The following is a 15968-nucleotide window of genomic DNA, read 5'->3' as shown; positions in this document are numbered from 1 at the left end:
GTGAATGCTGTTTCTCCCACAGTCTACTTGACAAATTCCTATTCTTCCTTTATGACCCAGCTTAAACATGCATTATCACTCTGGCAAAGCATCATTCCTTGCTCTTCTAGGTAGAGTAAATCACTTTGTTCTTCAGGATGCCTACAACTTGCATATTACTGTAGTTACAACATATTGTAATTCTTAGCATTTATGCTCATTCAATAAATATTTACTGAGTGCTTACTATATGCCAAACATTATGGATACGATGCTAAGCACCTAGGATGCAATGTTGAATAAGAATGATTAAAGACTTAAATGTAAAACTCAAAACTACAAAAAACCCTACAAGAAAATCTAGGCAATACCAATCAGGAGATAGGCACAGGCAAAGATTTCATGACAAATTCACCAAAAGCAATTGCAACAAAAGCAAAAATTGACAAATGGGGTCTAATTAAACAAAAGAGCTTCTGCATAGCAAACGAAACTATCATCAGAATGAACAAGCAACCTACGAAATGGGAGAAAATTTTTGCAATGTATCCATCTGACAAAGGTTTAATATCCAGAATCTACAAGGAACTTAAACAAATGTACAAGAAAAAAACAACCAACCCCATTAAAAAGTGGGCAAAGGACATCAATAGACACTTCTCAAAAGACATTTATGAGGCCAACAAACATATTTAAAAAAAGCTCAACATCACTGATCATTAGAAAATGCAAACCAAAACCACCATGAGATACCATCTCATGCTGGTTAGAATTGCAATTATTAAAAAGTCTAGAAACAACAGATGTTGGAGAGGTTGTGGAGAAATAGGAACGCTTTTACACTATTGGTGGGAACGTAAATTAGTTCAGTCATTGTGGAAGACAGTGTGGCAATTCCCCAAAAATTTAGAACCAGAAACACCATTTGACCCAGCAATCCCATTACTGGGTATATACCCAAAGGAATATACATTATTCTATTACAAAGATACATGCACACATGTGTTCATTGCAGCACTATTCACAACAGTAAAGACATGGAATCAACACAAATGCCCACCAACAATAGACTGGATAAAGAAAATGTGGTACATATACACCATGCAATACTATGCAGCCATAAAAAGAAATGAGATCATGTCCTTTGCAGGGACATGGATGGAGCTAGAAGCCATTATCTTTAGCAAACGAACACAGGAACAGAAAACCAAACACAGCATGTTCTTACTTATAAGTGGGAGCTGAACAATGAGAACACATGAACACAGGGAGGGGATCGATACACACTGGGGGCTGTCAGGGAAGGCAAGAGTGTTAGGAAAAATAGCTAATGCATGCTAGGCTTAATACCTAGGTGATGGGTATTAGGTGCAGCAAACCACCTTTTACCTATGTAACACGTTTACCTATGTAACAAACCTGCATACCCTGCACATGTTCCCTGGAACTTAAAATAAAAATAAAAGAATGTCCCTGCCCTCATGAAGCTTGTGTTCTTCAAGGGAGACAGATGGTAAACAGATGAAATAATTAGTATTACTACGCAAACAACATGACAAGGTATAAAGCAAGCAGAATGATGGAGCTGGCACACTGAGTTAGCGTGGTTAGGGGAGACATCCCTGAGGAGGTAACAACTGAGCTGAGAGCTAAAGACGGAATAAGCCAGCCATGTAGAAAGCAAAGGGAAGGGTGTTCCAGGCAGATGAAACAGAAAATATAAGACCCTGAGGTGGGAAAAGACTCTAGAATGTCTTTAATTTTGTTTGTTTGTTTGTAAGACAGAGTCTCGCTCTGTCACCAGGCTGGAGTGCAGTGGCGTGATCTTGGCTCACTGCAACCTCCGCCTCCTGGGTTCAAGCGATTCTCCTGCCTCAGCCTCCCAGGTAGCTGGGACTACAGGCATGCACTGCTACACCCAGCGCATTTTTGTATTTTTAGTAGAGATGGGGTTTCACCATGTTGGCCAGGATGGTCTTGATTCCTTGACCTTATGATCCGCTTGCCTCAGCCTCCCAAAGTGCTGGGATTACAGGCGTGGGCCACAAATATCTTTAATTAATGAGTGATTTCTTAATAGTATTCAACATACTATACTCCCCCAGTGCCCAACATAGTGCCCGACAGCTAGTAGGTACTTAATGTTTGTTAACAAACACAATGAACAGTATTAAATACTATATCGTGACAAGACCGGTGTAGATTTAAAAATTTAAGATACAGGCCAGGTGCGGTGGCTCACGCCTGTAATCCCAGTACTCTGGGAGGCCGAGGCGGGCAGAACATGAGGTCAGGAGATTGAGGCCAGCCTGACCAACATGGTGAAACCCCATCTCTACTAGAAATACAAAAATTAGCTGGGCATGGCGGCGTGTGCCTATAATCCCAGCTACTCCGGAGGCTGAGGCAGGAGAATCGCTTGAACCCGGGAGGCGGAGGTTGCAGTGAGCAGAGACTCTGCCACTGCACTCCAGCCTGGAGACAGAGCTAGACTCTGTCTCAAAAAAAAAAATTAAGATACAATATATTCCATAAACTTTGTAACTTGACGTAAGCAAGTTGCTACAAATTTTTCTTCTCTGAAGAGATTTCAAGAGTAGTATTCCCACACTCCCTACAGCAACATTCTTTCATTTTAATGGATATGGATGAATGGCTATAAATTTTCAAATGCAATTTCTAATGTGCAAATGGGAGAACATTCTCTAACATCAGAGAATATCAATGAAATACAATTGGACAGATGTGCTCATGATAAAAGAAAATTACTTAAAATCTTATTTGCATTGAGTACTTGGAATACTTTTTTTTTTTTTTTTTTTGAGATGTAGTCTCGCTCTGTCATCCAGGCTGGAGTGCAGTGGCACGATCTTCGCTCACTGCAACCTCCGCCTCCTGGGTTCAAGCGATTCTCCTGCCTCAGCCTCCCAAGCTGGGATCACACGTGTGTGCCACCACAGTCAATTAATTTTTGTATTTTAGTAGAGACAGGGTTTTGCCATGTTGGCCAGGCTGCTCTCGAACTCCTGACCTCAGGTGATCCACCGGCCTTGGCCTCCCAAAGTGCTGGGATTACAGGCATGAGCCACTGCACCTGGCCAATACATTTTTATACTTGATATATTATAAATAATTTGCTCACATGGCCTTTTTGCTTCTTGCTGTATACTTTTCTGTTTTTACCCAATGAATTTTTTTAACAAAAAACATTCACTTGTCACTCCCAAAGTTTACTCTGTACAGAAGAGATGCTACCTACACTTCACTAGTACAATTATGCTTCATTCCTAAGAGTAGCAAAATAAATGACACTACTTTATGAAAATAGTTTTTGTTATAAAACAGATTTTTAAACCAGGGTTTTTCCACACATGAACTGGAAACTTCCATAGCTCTGTAAGTGAACAGGCAAAATGTTCTTGACAGTCATGTGATGAAGGCAGGTTTAGTTTTGAGTTGGTCTTGAGCTTGAATGAGGGAAGAAAATTCAATATGATTCTGGACCAGAATATACATGGAGAAACTTTAGTTAGGCCATGCTCTAAAGGGCTTGGGGAGAAAGAATTTGTTTCATGGTTACTATAAGTTTGGGGGAGTCACAAGATTCTACAAGTAAATTTTCTCATCTCTAGAAAGCTAAGCTGCCTTACAAATACCTATCACATGTGTACCTGTGTTTGGCTGAATACTGATTCCTGTTTAAGGACAGCAAAACGTTTCAAGTAGATGATAGCCTTCTGTGACCCTTTCTTTATGTATGAATAAATCTAAGCATTTATGAATCTGCAAATTTCTCAATCATTAAGATATAAGGAGCTTTTCATTCTGTCAACAATGCCAGTTATCAAGTTTGATAAGTGTCAAGATTCCTATAGTTATAAGCAACTGTTGTAAGAAATATCTGAGGCTGTTCATGCAAGTCACCAAGCAGCATGATCACAGACTGTTGGAAAAATATTATACTTTGTCTTCATGTAATTGCTTATTAATTATACCACCTACCGAGCATGGCATCTGTCTCAGCACACATAGCATAATAAAATGCTCTAATATTCTTAATTTCTTTTTCTGTAAATCCTCCAGTGCAGTTTTTTGTATAAGAAGAGTAATAATCTACAGGGTGCATTTCTGACAAAGGTGACCACTTTGGGATTTTGATAGCATCACGAGACACCTAAAAATGGGAGAAAAAACTTAGTTATGCTAGCAAAATAGTGCTATTTCTTTCCTTCAATAAGTATGTATGGTGAAATCAACAATGTTTAATCACTTAGTATAGTAGAAAAGAACAGCTATAAATATGTAAATAAAATAATAAATCAATACATAAATTAGGAACAAATTGTTAATACTAACATAACAACAGAAGGTATATATCAATATCTGTATATATATCATGAGATAGTGGTAAAATTTTTAAAAATTATACAGGCCACCGAAAAATATGAGCTATATTAGACAGTACATGCTAGTCCAGAAAAGTATCCAAGCACTTTAATATACAGTTGTGTGACCAAAACTTCAGAATCAACAACCTAAGAATAAGGACTCCTTTTCTCCAATAATTCACTAGTGAGAATGACACTATCTAGTGAGATAGCCAAGTGCTTGTCAAAAACAAATGTGACTTTTAAACACATATAATTGCTTACTTACAGTGCTGGTAAAAAACAATTAAACTAGATCTTTAATTCACACTTATATTTTAGTCATGTAACTTTCAAAAAGTTCAAACATTTACTTAGTATTTGGTTGAAAGTCATTTAACTCATTTCATTTGGCTAGTACTAACTCCAGACAAATTTTTGAAAATGAAGCCACTTAAAACTTTTAAAGAAGATATAAAGTATCTAAAACACTGACATTATTTTATTTAAAATAGGATGGCCTAAATAGTGTTTCTGAGTAGTTTTTTTAGACTCACTTTTATTTCTTATTTCTGTAGGTTTTTGGAGAACAGGTGTGGTTGCGTGAATAAGTTCTTTAGGGTGATTTCTGAGATTTTGGGGCACTCATCACCCAAGCATTATACGCTGTACCTAATTTGTAGTCTTTTATCTCTCACCCCTACTCACCTTCCCCCAACCAGTCCCCAAAGTCCACTGTATTATTCTTATGCCTCTGAGTCCTCATAGCTTAGCTCCCACTTAGGAGTGAGAACATACAATGTTTGGTTTTCCATTCCTGAGTCACTTCACTTAGAATAATGGTCTCCAGTTTCACCCAGGTTGCTGCAAATGATTCATTCCTTTCTTATGGCTGAGTAGTTATTTCATGGTATATACACCACAATTTCTTTATCCGCTGGTTGAGTGATGGGCATTTGGGCTGGTTCTATATTTTTGCAATTGTGAATTATGCTGTTATAAACGTGTGTGCAAGTATCTTTTTCGTATAATGACTTCTTTTCCTCTGAGTAGATACTATGTAGTGGGATTGCTGGATCAGATGGTAGTTCTACTTTTAGCTAAGGAATCTCCACACTGTTTTCCATAGTGGTTGTACCAGTTTACATTCCCTTTTCAGTGTAAAATTGTTCCCTTTTCACCACGTCCCTGCTGACATCTGTTTATTTTATTTTTTTTGATTATGGCCATTGTTGCAGGATTAAGGTGGTATCACACTGTGATTCTAATTTGCACTTCCCTGATCATTAGTGATGTTGAGCATTTTCTCATATATTTGTTGGCCATCTGTATATCTTCTTTTGAGAATTGTCTATTCATGTCCTCTTTTTTCTTTGAGATGGAGTTTCGCTCTTGTAGCCCAGGCTGGGGTGCAATGGTGCAATCTCTGCTCACTGCAACCTCCGCCTCCCGGGTTCAAGCGATTCTCCTGCCTCAGCCTCCCGGGTGCACACCACTACACCCACTACTTTTCGGTTTTTAGTAGAGACGGGGTTTCACCATGTTGGTCTGGCTGGTCTCGAGCTCCTGATGTTAGGTGATCCACCCGCCTCAGCCTTGCAAAGCTCTGGGATTACAGGTGTGAGCCACGGCACACAGCTCTCTATTCATGTCCTTAGCCCATTTATTGATGGGATTGGCTTTTTTTTTCTTGCTACTCTGAGTTCCTTGTAGGTTCTGGATATTAGTCTTTTGTTAGATATATAGATTGTGAAGATTTTTTCACACTCTGTGGGTTGTTTACTATGCTGATTATTTCTTTTGCTCTGAAGAAGGTTTTTAGTTGAATTAACTGATTAGTTTTTAAAGCAACTTAAATTGATTTAAGATTACACATTTCAAAATACAGGTAGACCATGCATCATGTGGTGTGATATGCATGAATTTCAGTTATCAAAGTTTTGTCAAATAATAGCAGTCCCTAATAAAATTACTCTGGTAGACTTCAGTTACCAGGGTATGTTAACTGTGAATAACTGCAAAAAGTACCAACTTTCACACTGATATGCTGCTAGCTCTTCAGTATAAATCACTGAGTATACAACAGATATGTATGCCATTCAGTGACTAATCATGTTGTTTCTTTTAAAATGTGTCAGTGATTAGTTATCTGGTACATGCACAGACAACAAAGCATGTACTTGTATCCTAGTGATAAATGAATGTGACACTTTATAAAAAGGGATGATGAAGAGAAGTCAACAAAGATGAACATACAGTAAAAAAAGGAAAAGTGACAAGGCTGTAAGTGAAATTTAAATCAAATGTAAATGAGGTTATAGAAGAAACAGCTGAGCTGGGAATGTTGACACTGCTGTCATGTCAAGAGACACTAGAAATGTAGCCAGAGGAACTGAGTGAAGGCACATTTACCAGCATAAATGAGAAAGGCTGTTGTGAAGAAAAAGATAAAGATATCCCACAGAAAGCGATATTGGCAACATTTTTCACATTAAAGGAACTTGGAGATATATCATTATATTGAAAGTGCAAAAGTTAAAATGTTGGAAGGTAATCCAAATTTAGAAAGAAATAATGACAATTTGCCAAGTCTTAGAGAAGATGCTTTCTCTGTATCATAAGTTTTATGATGAGAAGGCAAGCAGTCTTCAATCTACTGGTAAGTTTTTTAACCAAAAGAATTCCCGCTTTAATTCGCAATGTTTCTAGTGTTTTCATTATAGTGTACTACATTAATATTAGTTTATTTTTTCCTTTCCATTTTTAACCAAAAGTAACATAATTTAAAATATTTTATGCTTTTAAAGGTGCCAGAAAATGGTCATTTTTCCCATTTATTAAGGTTGTTTTATATGGTTTCAGCTTGCATGGTCATTTTTACAATCTGGAACAGTGTAAAGTGAGGACGGCCTCCATTTCTAAGAGAATGCCTTTTAGTTTCTCTTTTTATAGACATATCCTTGGCAAATGTATTCAATCCAGAAGTACGCTTCTGACTTTTAACACTTATTTTATTTCTGTAAAACTGTCCCTTTAGTTTTTATCAAACTAGTCATTGGTCAAAAAGTGATAATAAAAGAAACAATGGGCGAATACCCATAAGCCACATATATAAATCTAATTCTGAGCACACACAATGTAGTTACTTACTTTTCCAAGCCAATAAAGAGATGTATGAAATGTTGAAGATCCAAAATTTTCTCCAGAAGATGGTGAAGGGTAAGGGTGTGGTAAATTTAATCCCAAGTAAAGAACAAATGGTTCAGTGTAATTAATTGCTTCCTTTCTTAACCAATTTATTGCTTTGTCTGTATTCTGCCAATCCCTTTCCATCACTCTGACTTTAGTCCTATTATGGATAAGATTAACCATGGGCCTGCCTTCTTGTCTGAGCAAGAAAGCAACATCTCTTGTCCATGCTTCCACACGATTACTGAGGGAGCAAAAACACATGTATATTGTCAGGTATATTAAAAAGTTTTAAAAACGTACTAAGCATACATTAAGAAAACAACATGGAAAACAATTTTTAGGTTCAGTCTTGTAAATGTTCAGAATAACTATATTAGATCTAAAAAAGAAAGTTATTGAGCATTACAAATTAAAAAAAATAGAAAAAAAGCCAAGAATCGAATATTCACTTATGTGTTCTTTAAAACTATGAAAGATTATGTAGAATGGTTAACTTTTCTTACATCAAGATATTTAAACAAAATGTTTCAGATTTCTAATATTTCTCCTTATTTACTACATTTTCTAACATTTTTCTTTTTTTTTTTTGCTTAGAAGATATTATTCCTAACCAAAGCTACTATAATTTCCTTTTATCACTAAATATTTATAGTTTTAAAAATATACCTACCATGTATACTTCATGTGTTGCTGAAGTTTCAGGTTTAAAATTGTTTCCAGCTCTATCTTTTCTTATTAAAAGAACAATTTTAACTATAATCTGAGCTATCTAAGCTAAAAGTGATACAAATTTCATATCCATTATAAACCAGAGATATTTTCTTTATTACTGATTTACAAGTTAAATAATTCAATTAATTCACTTTCTCAAACAAAAAATTAATTCATTTTCTCTCAATCTTTATTTTATTTGACTGCTTGATTTTTCTCAATCAAGCTCTAAGCATACGTAGCTGACATAATTGGTTGGATAGCAGTCCTGGGCATTTCTAGAAAGTTTGCTTTTTAAGTTTCTGTTGAGATAAGTATCTCTGAAGTGTTCTATCAATTGAGAAAAGTGTTTTAAAAATCCAGATACCAACTCACAAACAAAAAATATTTTATACTGAAACATAAATTTCTCTTATGAGAAATTGCAATCCATACAAAATGACTAACAACCCATACATAAGTTAAAATAGAAAAATTTTATATCCTGCCTTTTGAATGCAGGTAAATAAATTTAAATAGCTACAATAAAAATTCATTTTTCTTTTAGATATTCAATATATTTTGATAAAAACAATAAAAACCATAATTTCAGCAGAATTATACCTATCTAACAGATTCTAATTAATTCTAACAGATGGGAAACCCTAAAATAGGAAGTTTTGTATTCACCACACTAACAAAACAATCTGACATTGATGTCTCATCTTTTGATTACATCATAGCTAAACTCTTACTATATGTGACAATTACCATTGTTGCAGAGGTGGAATTTTAAGGTTTATAACACCAGCAGTATGTGCAGTAGAACTCAGATTCTGAGAGAAGGAATAGGACATTGAGATTTATATAGTATGTTTAGGACCCAAAGTACTTTCTTTTCAGTCAGAGAGTATTACATGAGAAAATACGGCTGAGAACCTATTACAACAAGCAAGCTTTTAATACGATCTAACTAGTTGCCACTCTTTGGATTAACTCAGGTTAGACTATTGTCCTGACTGTGCTAACTGACCTAACCACTGGACTTCATGATGTAGTCTAGACTATGAGCAAGCCTAGGCTATCTCAACGAAAGATTTTCAAGCCTTGAAAGATGGCTATATTGAACCCAGTTTGCTACATCTTTTGCTACAACAGTGATTAAGTGTGACATCATTTAACTTTTCTGGTAATAAATTTATGCCCTCTCCCTATTTTTTTTTTTAATTGTATTCCTGAGATTCTTTTAACCAAGGTCCCCTTAAGCGTAAAATGGCTCAAATCAAATTAATTTTGGCCTACTCTAATCATTATGGCCAGATTTCAAACTTGGCTTTATAACTAAATAATATGCGATTGTCCTCTAACTAAATAATATGTGATTTCTCTATTATCTTAGTGGTATCCTCTCTTGTCTTTTGATAAATATGGCTTTAGCATGATTCCCATAACTGCTGGTACTTAAGTAGAGTCATAACAAGCGATCTCAAGCACTGCTAAGGCAGCAGAGACAAGATTATGGTTAAAGGTAAAAGGTATTTTTACCTTTCTCAAATTTTTTCACTTCTTTGATTAGTTGACCCATGTTCACTGTGCCTAAAGTGTAAAATAACAATTTATTTCTTTGCAACTTAGTGAGGAAGAACATGAGTATAAAGTGATGTATTCAGTAGATGAATAAACTACAGTACTTTAAAATCATTTAGCAATTTTTAATGTATTCAAAAATATTAATAATTATAATTAATGACTCTCCATCCTACTTTCACTACTCCCTGGGCCAGCCCAACCTTCCTGGGCCATCATGAAGCACAATACGAGCAGTAGATGCAGCCTAAGCAGTAGGCTGCTACAGGAGCGGCAATTCTTAGTCCAGAAAGTCTCTCTTTCCGGTCCAAGGTAACTTCCAGTCCGTGAGTCCGACGAGTAAAATATGGAATGAGAATATGAATATGCAACTTCATAATCTATTATAATTACAATAATATGATAACTCTTTTGACATAATAATTCTCTCTACTAACCAATGTATCCAGCCCCTTCTTACAAGAGTGATGGTCTCTTAATCAGGCTAAACTATTGCACCTGGAAAACATATCTTTCGATCATATTCTCAGAGCTACTTCTTTGTCTCATCATTCTAAGTGTTCTTCCCTCCACCAGTAATTGCTATAACTTCTTCCAAATATAAGCTTTCTAATTACTTAACCACTGGGAGTCTTTTGAACCAATTTCTTACCATTCCATTTCTATGTATTTTGTCCAGAATACCAACAGTATGGTTTCAATCAGGACAACTGAAAAGGGCTTGCTCAGATATTTTATGATTCAGTGGCTGTTCTCAATATAAATCTACCCTGCTGCTTGCAATAGGCACAGCTATACAATGCATAGTTTCCTCTATGCCAGCATCTCTCAAAGTATAGTACACGGATCCCTGAGGATTCCCAAGACACTCTCAGTGAGCCCATGACATCAAAACTATTGTCATAATAACAGCAAGATGATATTTACCTTTTTCATTCTCATTCTCTCATTACGTACAATGCGCAGTGAAGGAGACCACTCTAATCTATCCTGAGGTAGGAGCTCAGATGTGAAGTATATCTATCTCAAGGAAGATTGTCTTCTATAAACTTAGAGAGGCTTCAATGTTTCATTATATCATGCCCCTCTTGAGTGGCCCAATGTCTACTTCAACTCTTTATAGAAATACAAGAGGGGCTTTTCTTCTCAAAGGGATACAAATAATAATCACTCATTTCTGATAAAGACAGTCACAATTTGTTACACCTTGTCCTACTTCCACCAGAGGTCCAGTTCTTTATATCCTTACTACTCCAAGTGTGGTCCATGGACCAGCAACATCAGCAGCTCCTGGGAGCTCCCATAATTCCCACATGTTGTGGGAGGGACCCAGTGGGACTCATCATAATTGAATCATGGGGGCGGTTTCCCCCATACTGTTTTCATGGCAGTGAATAAGTCTCCCAAGATCCGATGGTTTTATAAAGGGTTTCCGCTTTCACTTGATTTTTCATCCCTTCTGCCTGCTGCCATGTAAGACGTGCCTTTCACCTTCCACTATGACTGTGAGGCCTCCCAAGCCACATGGAACTGTGAGTCCATTAAACCTCTTTTTCTTTATAAATTACCCAGTCTTGGGTATGTCTTTACTGGCAGCATGAGAACAGACTAATAAACCATCCTAGACTCACTGAATCACAAAGGGCATCTAAGAAGATGCCCAAGTCATTTGTATATATATTAAGGTTTGAGATGCACAGTTTAAGAATTTTTTTCTGCAAAAATCCTCAAATTTTAATCAAAATACAATCAAAATGGAAGATAATCAAAATGGAGCTTCCACAGTAGCCTATAAATAGGAGAATTATTCTACCTTGGTTCAATTCCAGAAAACAGTTGATAGCCAAATATACTATCCAACAATCAGCATTTAATTATTTTTAACAACAAAAAACTCCTCACTAATCCAAATGAAAAACAAACCTACTTAACACATTACCAACTATTTATTACATAAATCTGTATATTTGCCATTACTGTGTGGGTTTTCTGTGGCAGTGGGCTAAATTCTACTGCTAAAATATTGGATACAATCAGTTTACAAGTAGCACAGGATTAGTTTACATAGTAACAATGATATCTGAAAAAATATACCTTAAAATTGATGATGAGAATATGACAGTTTTCTTTCTAAGAGTCTACTGAAGATGATTAACTATCTCAGACTTAGAATTCTGTGATCTCTCTCTTTTTCTCATTGTTGATGAGCCTGTAGCAGCTAATTTGTTTCTGGTAAGTCTCATAATAAAAAAAAATGGGAAAAACGATGATTCTGAAAAATGCCCTTGCAAATTTCTCTATCGACCTAAAATTCTGTAGGAGAAAAAGGAACCTATATTCATTCCCATTAAATGCTCTTTTCTGGACTTGGTGTGGGGGCTCACACCTGTAATCCCAGGGCTTTGGGAGGCCGAGGTAGGAGGACTGTTTGAGCCCAGGAGTTTGAGACCAGCCAGGGCAACATAGCGATACCTTGTCTCTTCAAAAAAAAAAAAAAAAAAAAAAAAAAAAAATATCGTTAGCTGGGCATGTTGGTATGTGCCTGTAGTCCTAGCTACTTGGGAGGCTGACCGGGGAGGATCACTTATGGTCAGGAGTTTGAGGCTGCAGTGAGCTATGATCCTGCCACTTTACTCCAGCCTAGGTGACAAAGTGAGATCTCATCTCTTAAACAAACAAAACAAAACAAAACAAAACCCTTCTCTCAAATTTGAGAGAAACACACATACAATTTTTAAAAGGATTTACAAGGCTGTCATCCATCTTCTTTACATACGATCACTCACAAAAACAATCTGTTTTAGTTGAATGAATAACATCTACCCTGGCAAATTCAGGTTGGAACATCATTTTAAAATATACATTATTTAAATGCTCAAAATACGCATGCTTTTACATTTATTAGTTTTATTAATTCCAACCATTTCATTTTTTGGTAAAATTACAATAGCTGGTGCCCCTTAATCTTTTCTTATTCATGGGTTTCTTTGTAGATAGGATTAAAATCACAGATTTTTCTCTATTAAACAGTAACATTAATTACATCACAAATTATATTGGTTATGTAATAATAATAGTAAGTATATTTCAAAGAAAAGTTTTGTTTGCATGTGTGTGTGTGGAGGTGAGTATTCAGGGATTTTATCTTGTGAAATCTCATCTAGCCATTTTCTGGTCTGCTCGTGAATTCATCATTGTGGAAGCACTAATATTTACAACTTTGAATTCCTAGATGACTATAGCCCTTGACAGAGTATACATGTTTAATGTACCCTGAGCTTAAACAAAGGCAGCCTTTTTGATTCAATTAAAAAAATAATGAATATGTACTACATGCAAGACATTGATCCAGGCAGGTGTTTAATGAGACTTGCTAAGCTAACAAATTGGTATTTCCACCTCATATCCACTCGGACATAAAACCCTCCTACTATTGTACTTTTAAAAATAAATGCCAAAGGCTACTTTATGAAAAAACCAACTGTAATAAAATACTTCAGCTACGAATCTAAAAATGGTTTAGATCACATTCACCATTTTATATCCAAAAGGAGATGATTTTTCTTATGCTTTTAAAGTAATTAACATATCAATTTGACTATAACATTTACAATTTTTGTAAACCTTTGTTTTTTAATATTATACAGAAAATGTAACCCAGACAAAATGTCATCAAATCTGAAAAAATAAAGCAGGTGGGTTATTCCCAGATTATCTGTTGTTAATAGAATTTACTAAGCAGTCATTACAGTGGACACATCACTATATCCACAGCTCTTGCTGAAGGAGTGACCTAGTTGGCCACACTAGTTAAATTCTAGTTAAAGGATTTAACTCCCTTTCTAGCCTGTCGACTGGCCAGGTGTGGGCACCTAACCTAAGCACTAGCACTTAACGTGGCCAGCACTTAACTTATGATGGAGTCTTGCATGAAATATAAGTTAGGACTATCATCTCTATTTATAGAATTTAAATTTAGAAAGAAAATAATCCAGTAACTGGAGGTTTTTAAGATGCAGCTACTAGGTAGAGAGAGTCACAAAGGAGATGGAACTTGAGCCAAAAAGAGTGTGGCAGGTCAAAGTTGGGTTTGAAAGTGATATAGCTGAGAAGACCCAGAGTCTGGGTACTTTTTAATATTTCCAGTAGAGGCAGGGTTTCACCATGTTGGCCAGGCTGGTCTGGAACTCCTGAGCTCAAGTGATCTGCCTGCCTTGGCTTCCCAAAGTGCTGGGGTTAAAGGCGTGAGCTACAGTGTCTGGTCCCAATCCAAAAAACTTGATGAAAATAATCACCATATTGAGAGTACTAAGTGCAAATCTCAGTCAATTTTTAAGTCTCAGAATAGATGACATGAAAAGTATACACTTGGCTGGGCACAGTGGCTCATGCCAGTAATCCCAGCAATTTGGTCAGGAGATCGAGACCATCCTGGCCAACATGGTGAAACCCCATCCCTACTAAAATACAAAAAATTAGCCAGGTGTGGGGGCACGCACCTGTATTCCCAGCTACTCAGGAGGCTGAGGCAGGAGAATCATTTGAACCCGGGAGGTGGAGGGTGCATACACTTATGTGACACATCATATCAACAGAATGAAGGACAAAAACCATATGATCATTTCAACTGATGCTGAAAAAGCTTTCAATAAAATTCAATATCCCTTTATGATTACCCCCCCACCACAAAAAATACTGGGTACAGAAGGAACATACCTCAACATAAAGACACATACAACAGACCCACAGCTAGCATCATGCTGAATGAGGAAAAACTGAAAGCCCTTCCTCTAAGATCTGGAACACAATGAGAATGCTCACTGTCACCACTGTTATTCAACATAGTACTGGAAGTCCTAGCTAATCAGATAAGAGAAAGAAATAACGGGCATCCAAATTGAAAAGGAAGGAGTCAAATTATTCTTGTTTGCAGATGATATAAACTTTCATTTAGAAAAACATAAAGACTCCACCAAAAAACTATTAGAGACAATAAGTTCAGTAAAGTTGTGGGACACAAAATCAACAAACAAAGATCAGTTGCATTGCTATATGTCAACAGCAAACAATCTGAAAAAGAGATGAAGAAAGTAATCCCATCCCATGAAGTAATCCTTCAGAAATGAAGAAAGTAACAGGTACAAAAGTATACTTAGGAATTAATTAAAGAAGTAAAAGATCTCTACAATGAACACTATAAAACACTGATGAAAGCAATTGAGAGGACACAAAAAACTGAAAAGATATTCCATGTTCATGGACTGGAAGAATCAATATTGTTAAAATGTCCATACTGCTGAAAGCAATTTACAGATTCAATGCAATCTATATCAAAATACCAATAACATTCTTCATAGAAATAGAAAAAACAATCCTAAAATTTATATGGAACCAAAACAAACAAACAACAACAACAAAAAACAACAACTCAGAGTAGCCCAAGCTATCCTGAGCAAAAAGAACAAAATTGGAGGAATCATATTACCTGCCTTCAAATTATACTACAGAGCTTTAGTAACCAAAATAGCATGGCACTGGCATAAAAACAGACATGTAAGACCAATGGAACAGAACATAGAACCCAGAAACAACTCCATACACCTACAGTGAACTCATTTTTGACAAAGGTTCCAAGAACATACATTGGGGAAAGGGCAGTGTCTTCAATAAATGGTGCTGAGAAAACTGGATATCCATATGCAGAAAAATGAAACTAGATCTCTATCTCTTACCACATTAAAAATCAAATCAAAATGGATTAAATACTTAAATCTGGGACCGCATACTATGAAACTATTAAAAGAAAGCATTGGGGAAACTCTCTAGGACACTGGACTAGACAAATATTTCTTGAGTAATACCCTGCAAACACAGACAACTAAAATAAAAATAGACAAATGAGATCACATCAAGTTAAAAAGCTTCTGCACAACAAGGGAAATAAAAAAAAGTGAAGACACAACCCACAGATGGGAGAAAACATTTGAAAACTATCCATCTGACAAGATATTTATAACCAGGATATATAAGGAACTCAAACAAATTAACAGGAAAGAAATTTAATAATCTGATTAAATAATAGGAAAAAGATCTCAATGGACAGTTCTTAAAAGAAGACATACAAATGGCAAACAGGTATATGAAAAGATACTC

At 36.0% G+C, this 15968-nt stretch overlaps 1 protein-coding gene across 5 annotated transcripts in view; it reads right to left on the bottom strand.

Annotated features, from left to right (window-relative positions):
* Nucleotides 1-15968, bottom strand: part of ARSK (arylsulfatase family member K) — a 58810-nt gene that overhangs the window by 24076 nt on the left and 18766 nt on the right. For all 5 annotated transcript variants that reach the window (XR_002731617.1, XM_023212172.1, XM_023212170.1 and 2 more), the window contains 2 exons: nt 7497-7779; nt 3982-4153 (listed from right to left, as the gene is read on the bottom strand). Coding sequence is in view for 4 of the 5 variants with exons in the window: in XM_023212172.1 (XP_023067940.1) it covers nt 3982-4153; nt 7497-7779 (455 nt within the window). In the remaining variant the exon portion in view is untranslated. The remainder of the gene's footprint in view (nt 1-3981; nt 4154-7496; nt 7780-15968) is intronic.

Source organism: Piliocolobus tephrosceles, chromosome 4 (assembly GCF_002776525.5).
Source record: "Piliocolobus tephrosceles isolate RC106 chromosome 4, ASM277652v3, whole genome shotgun sequence".
Classification (NCBI taxonomy): Eukaryota; Metazoa; Chordata; class Mammalia; order Primates; family Cercopithecidae; genus Piliocolobus; species Piliocolobus tephrosceles.
The sequence above is the reverse complement of the archived record's forward strand: the minus strand, read 5'-3'. Positions and strand labels throughout refer to the sequence as shown.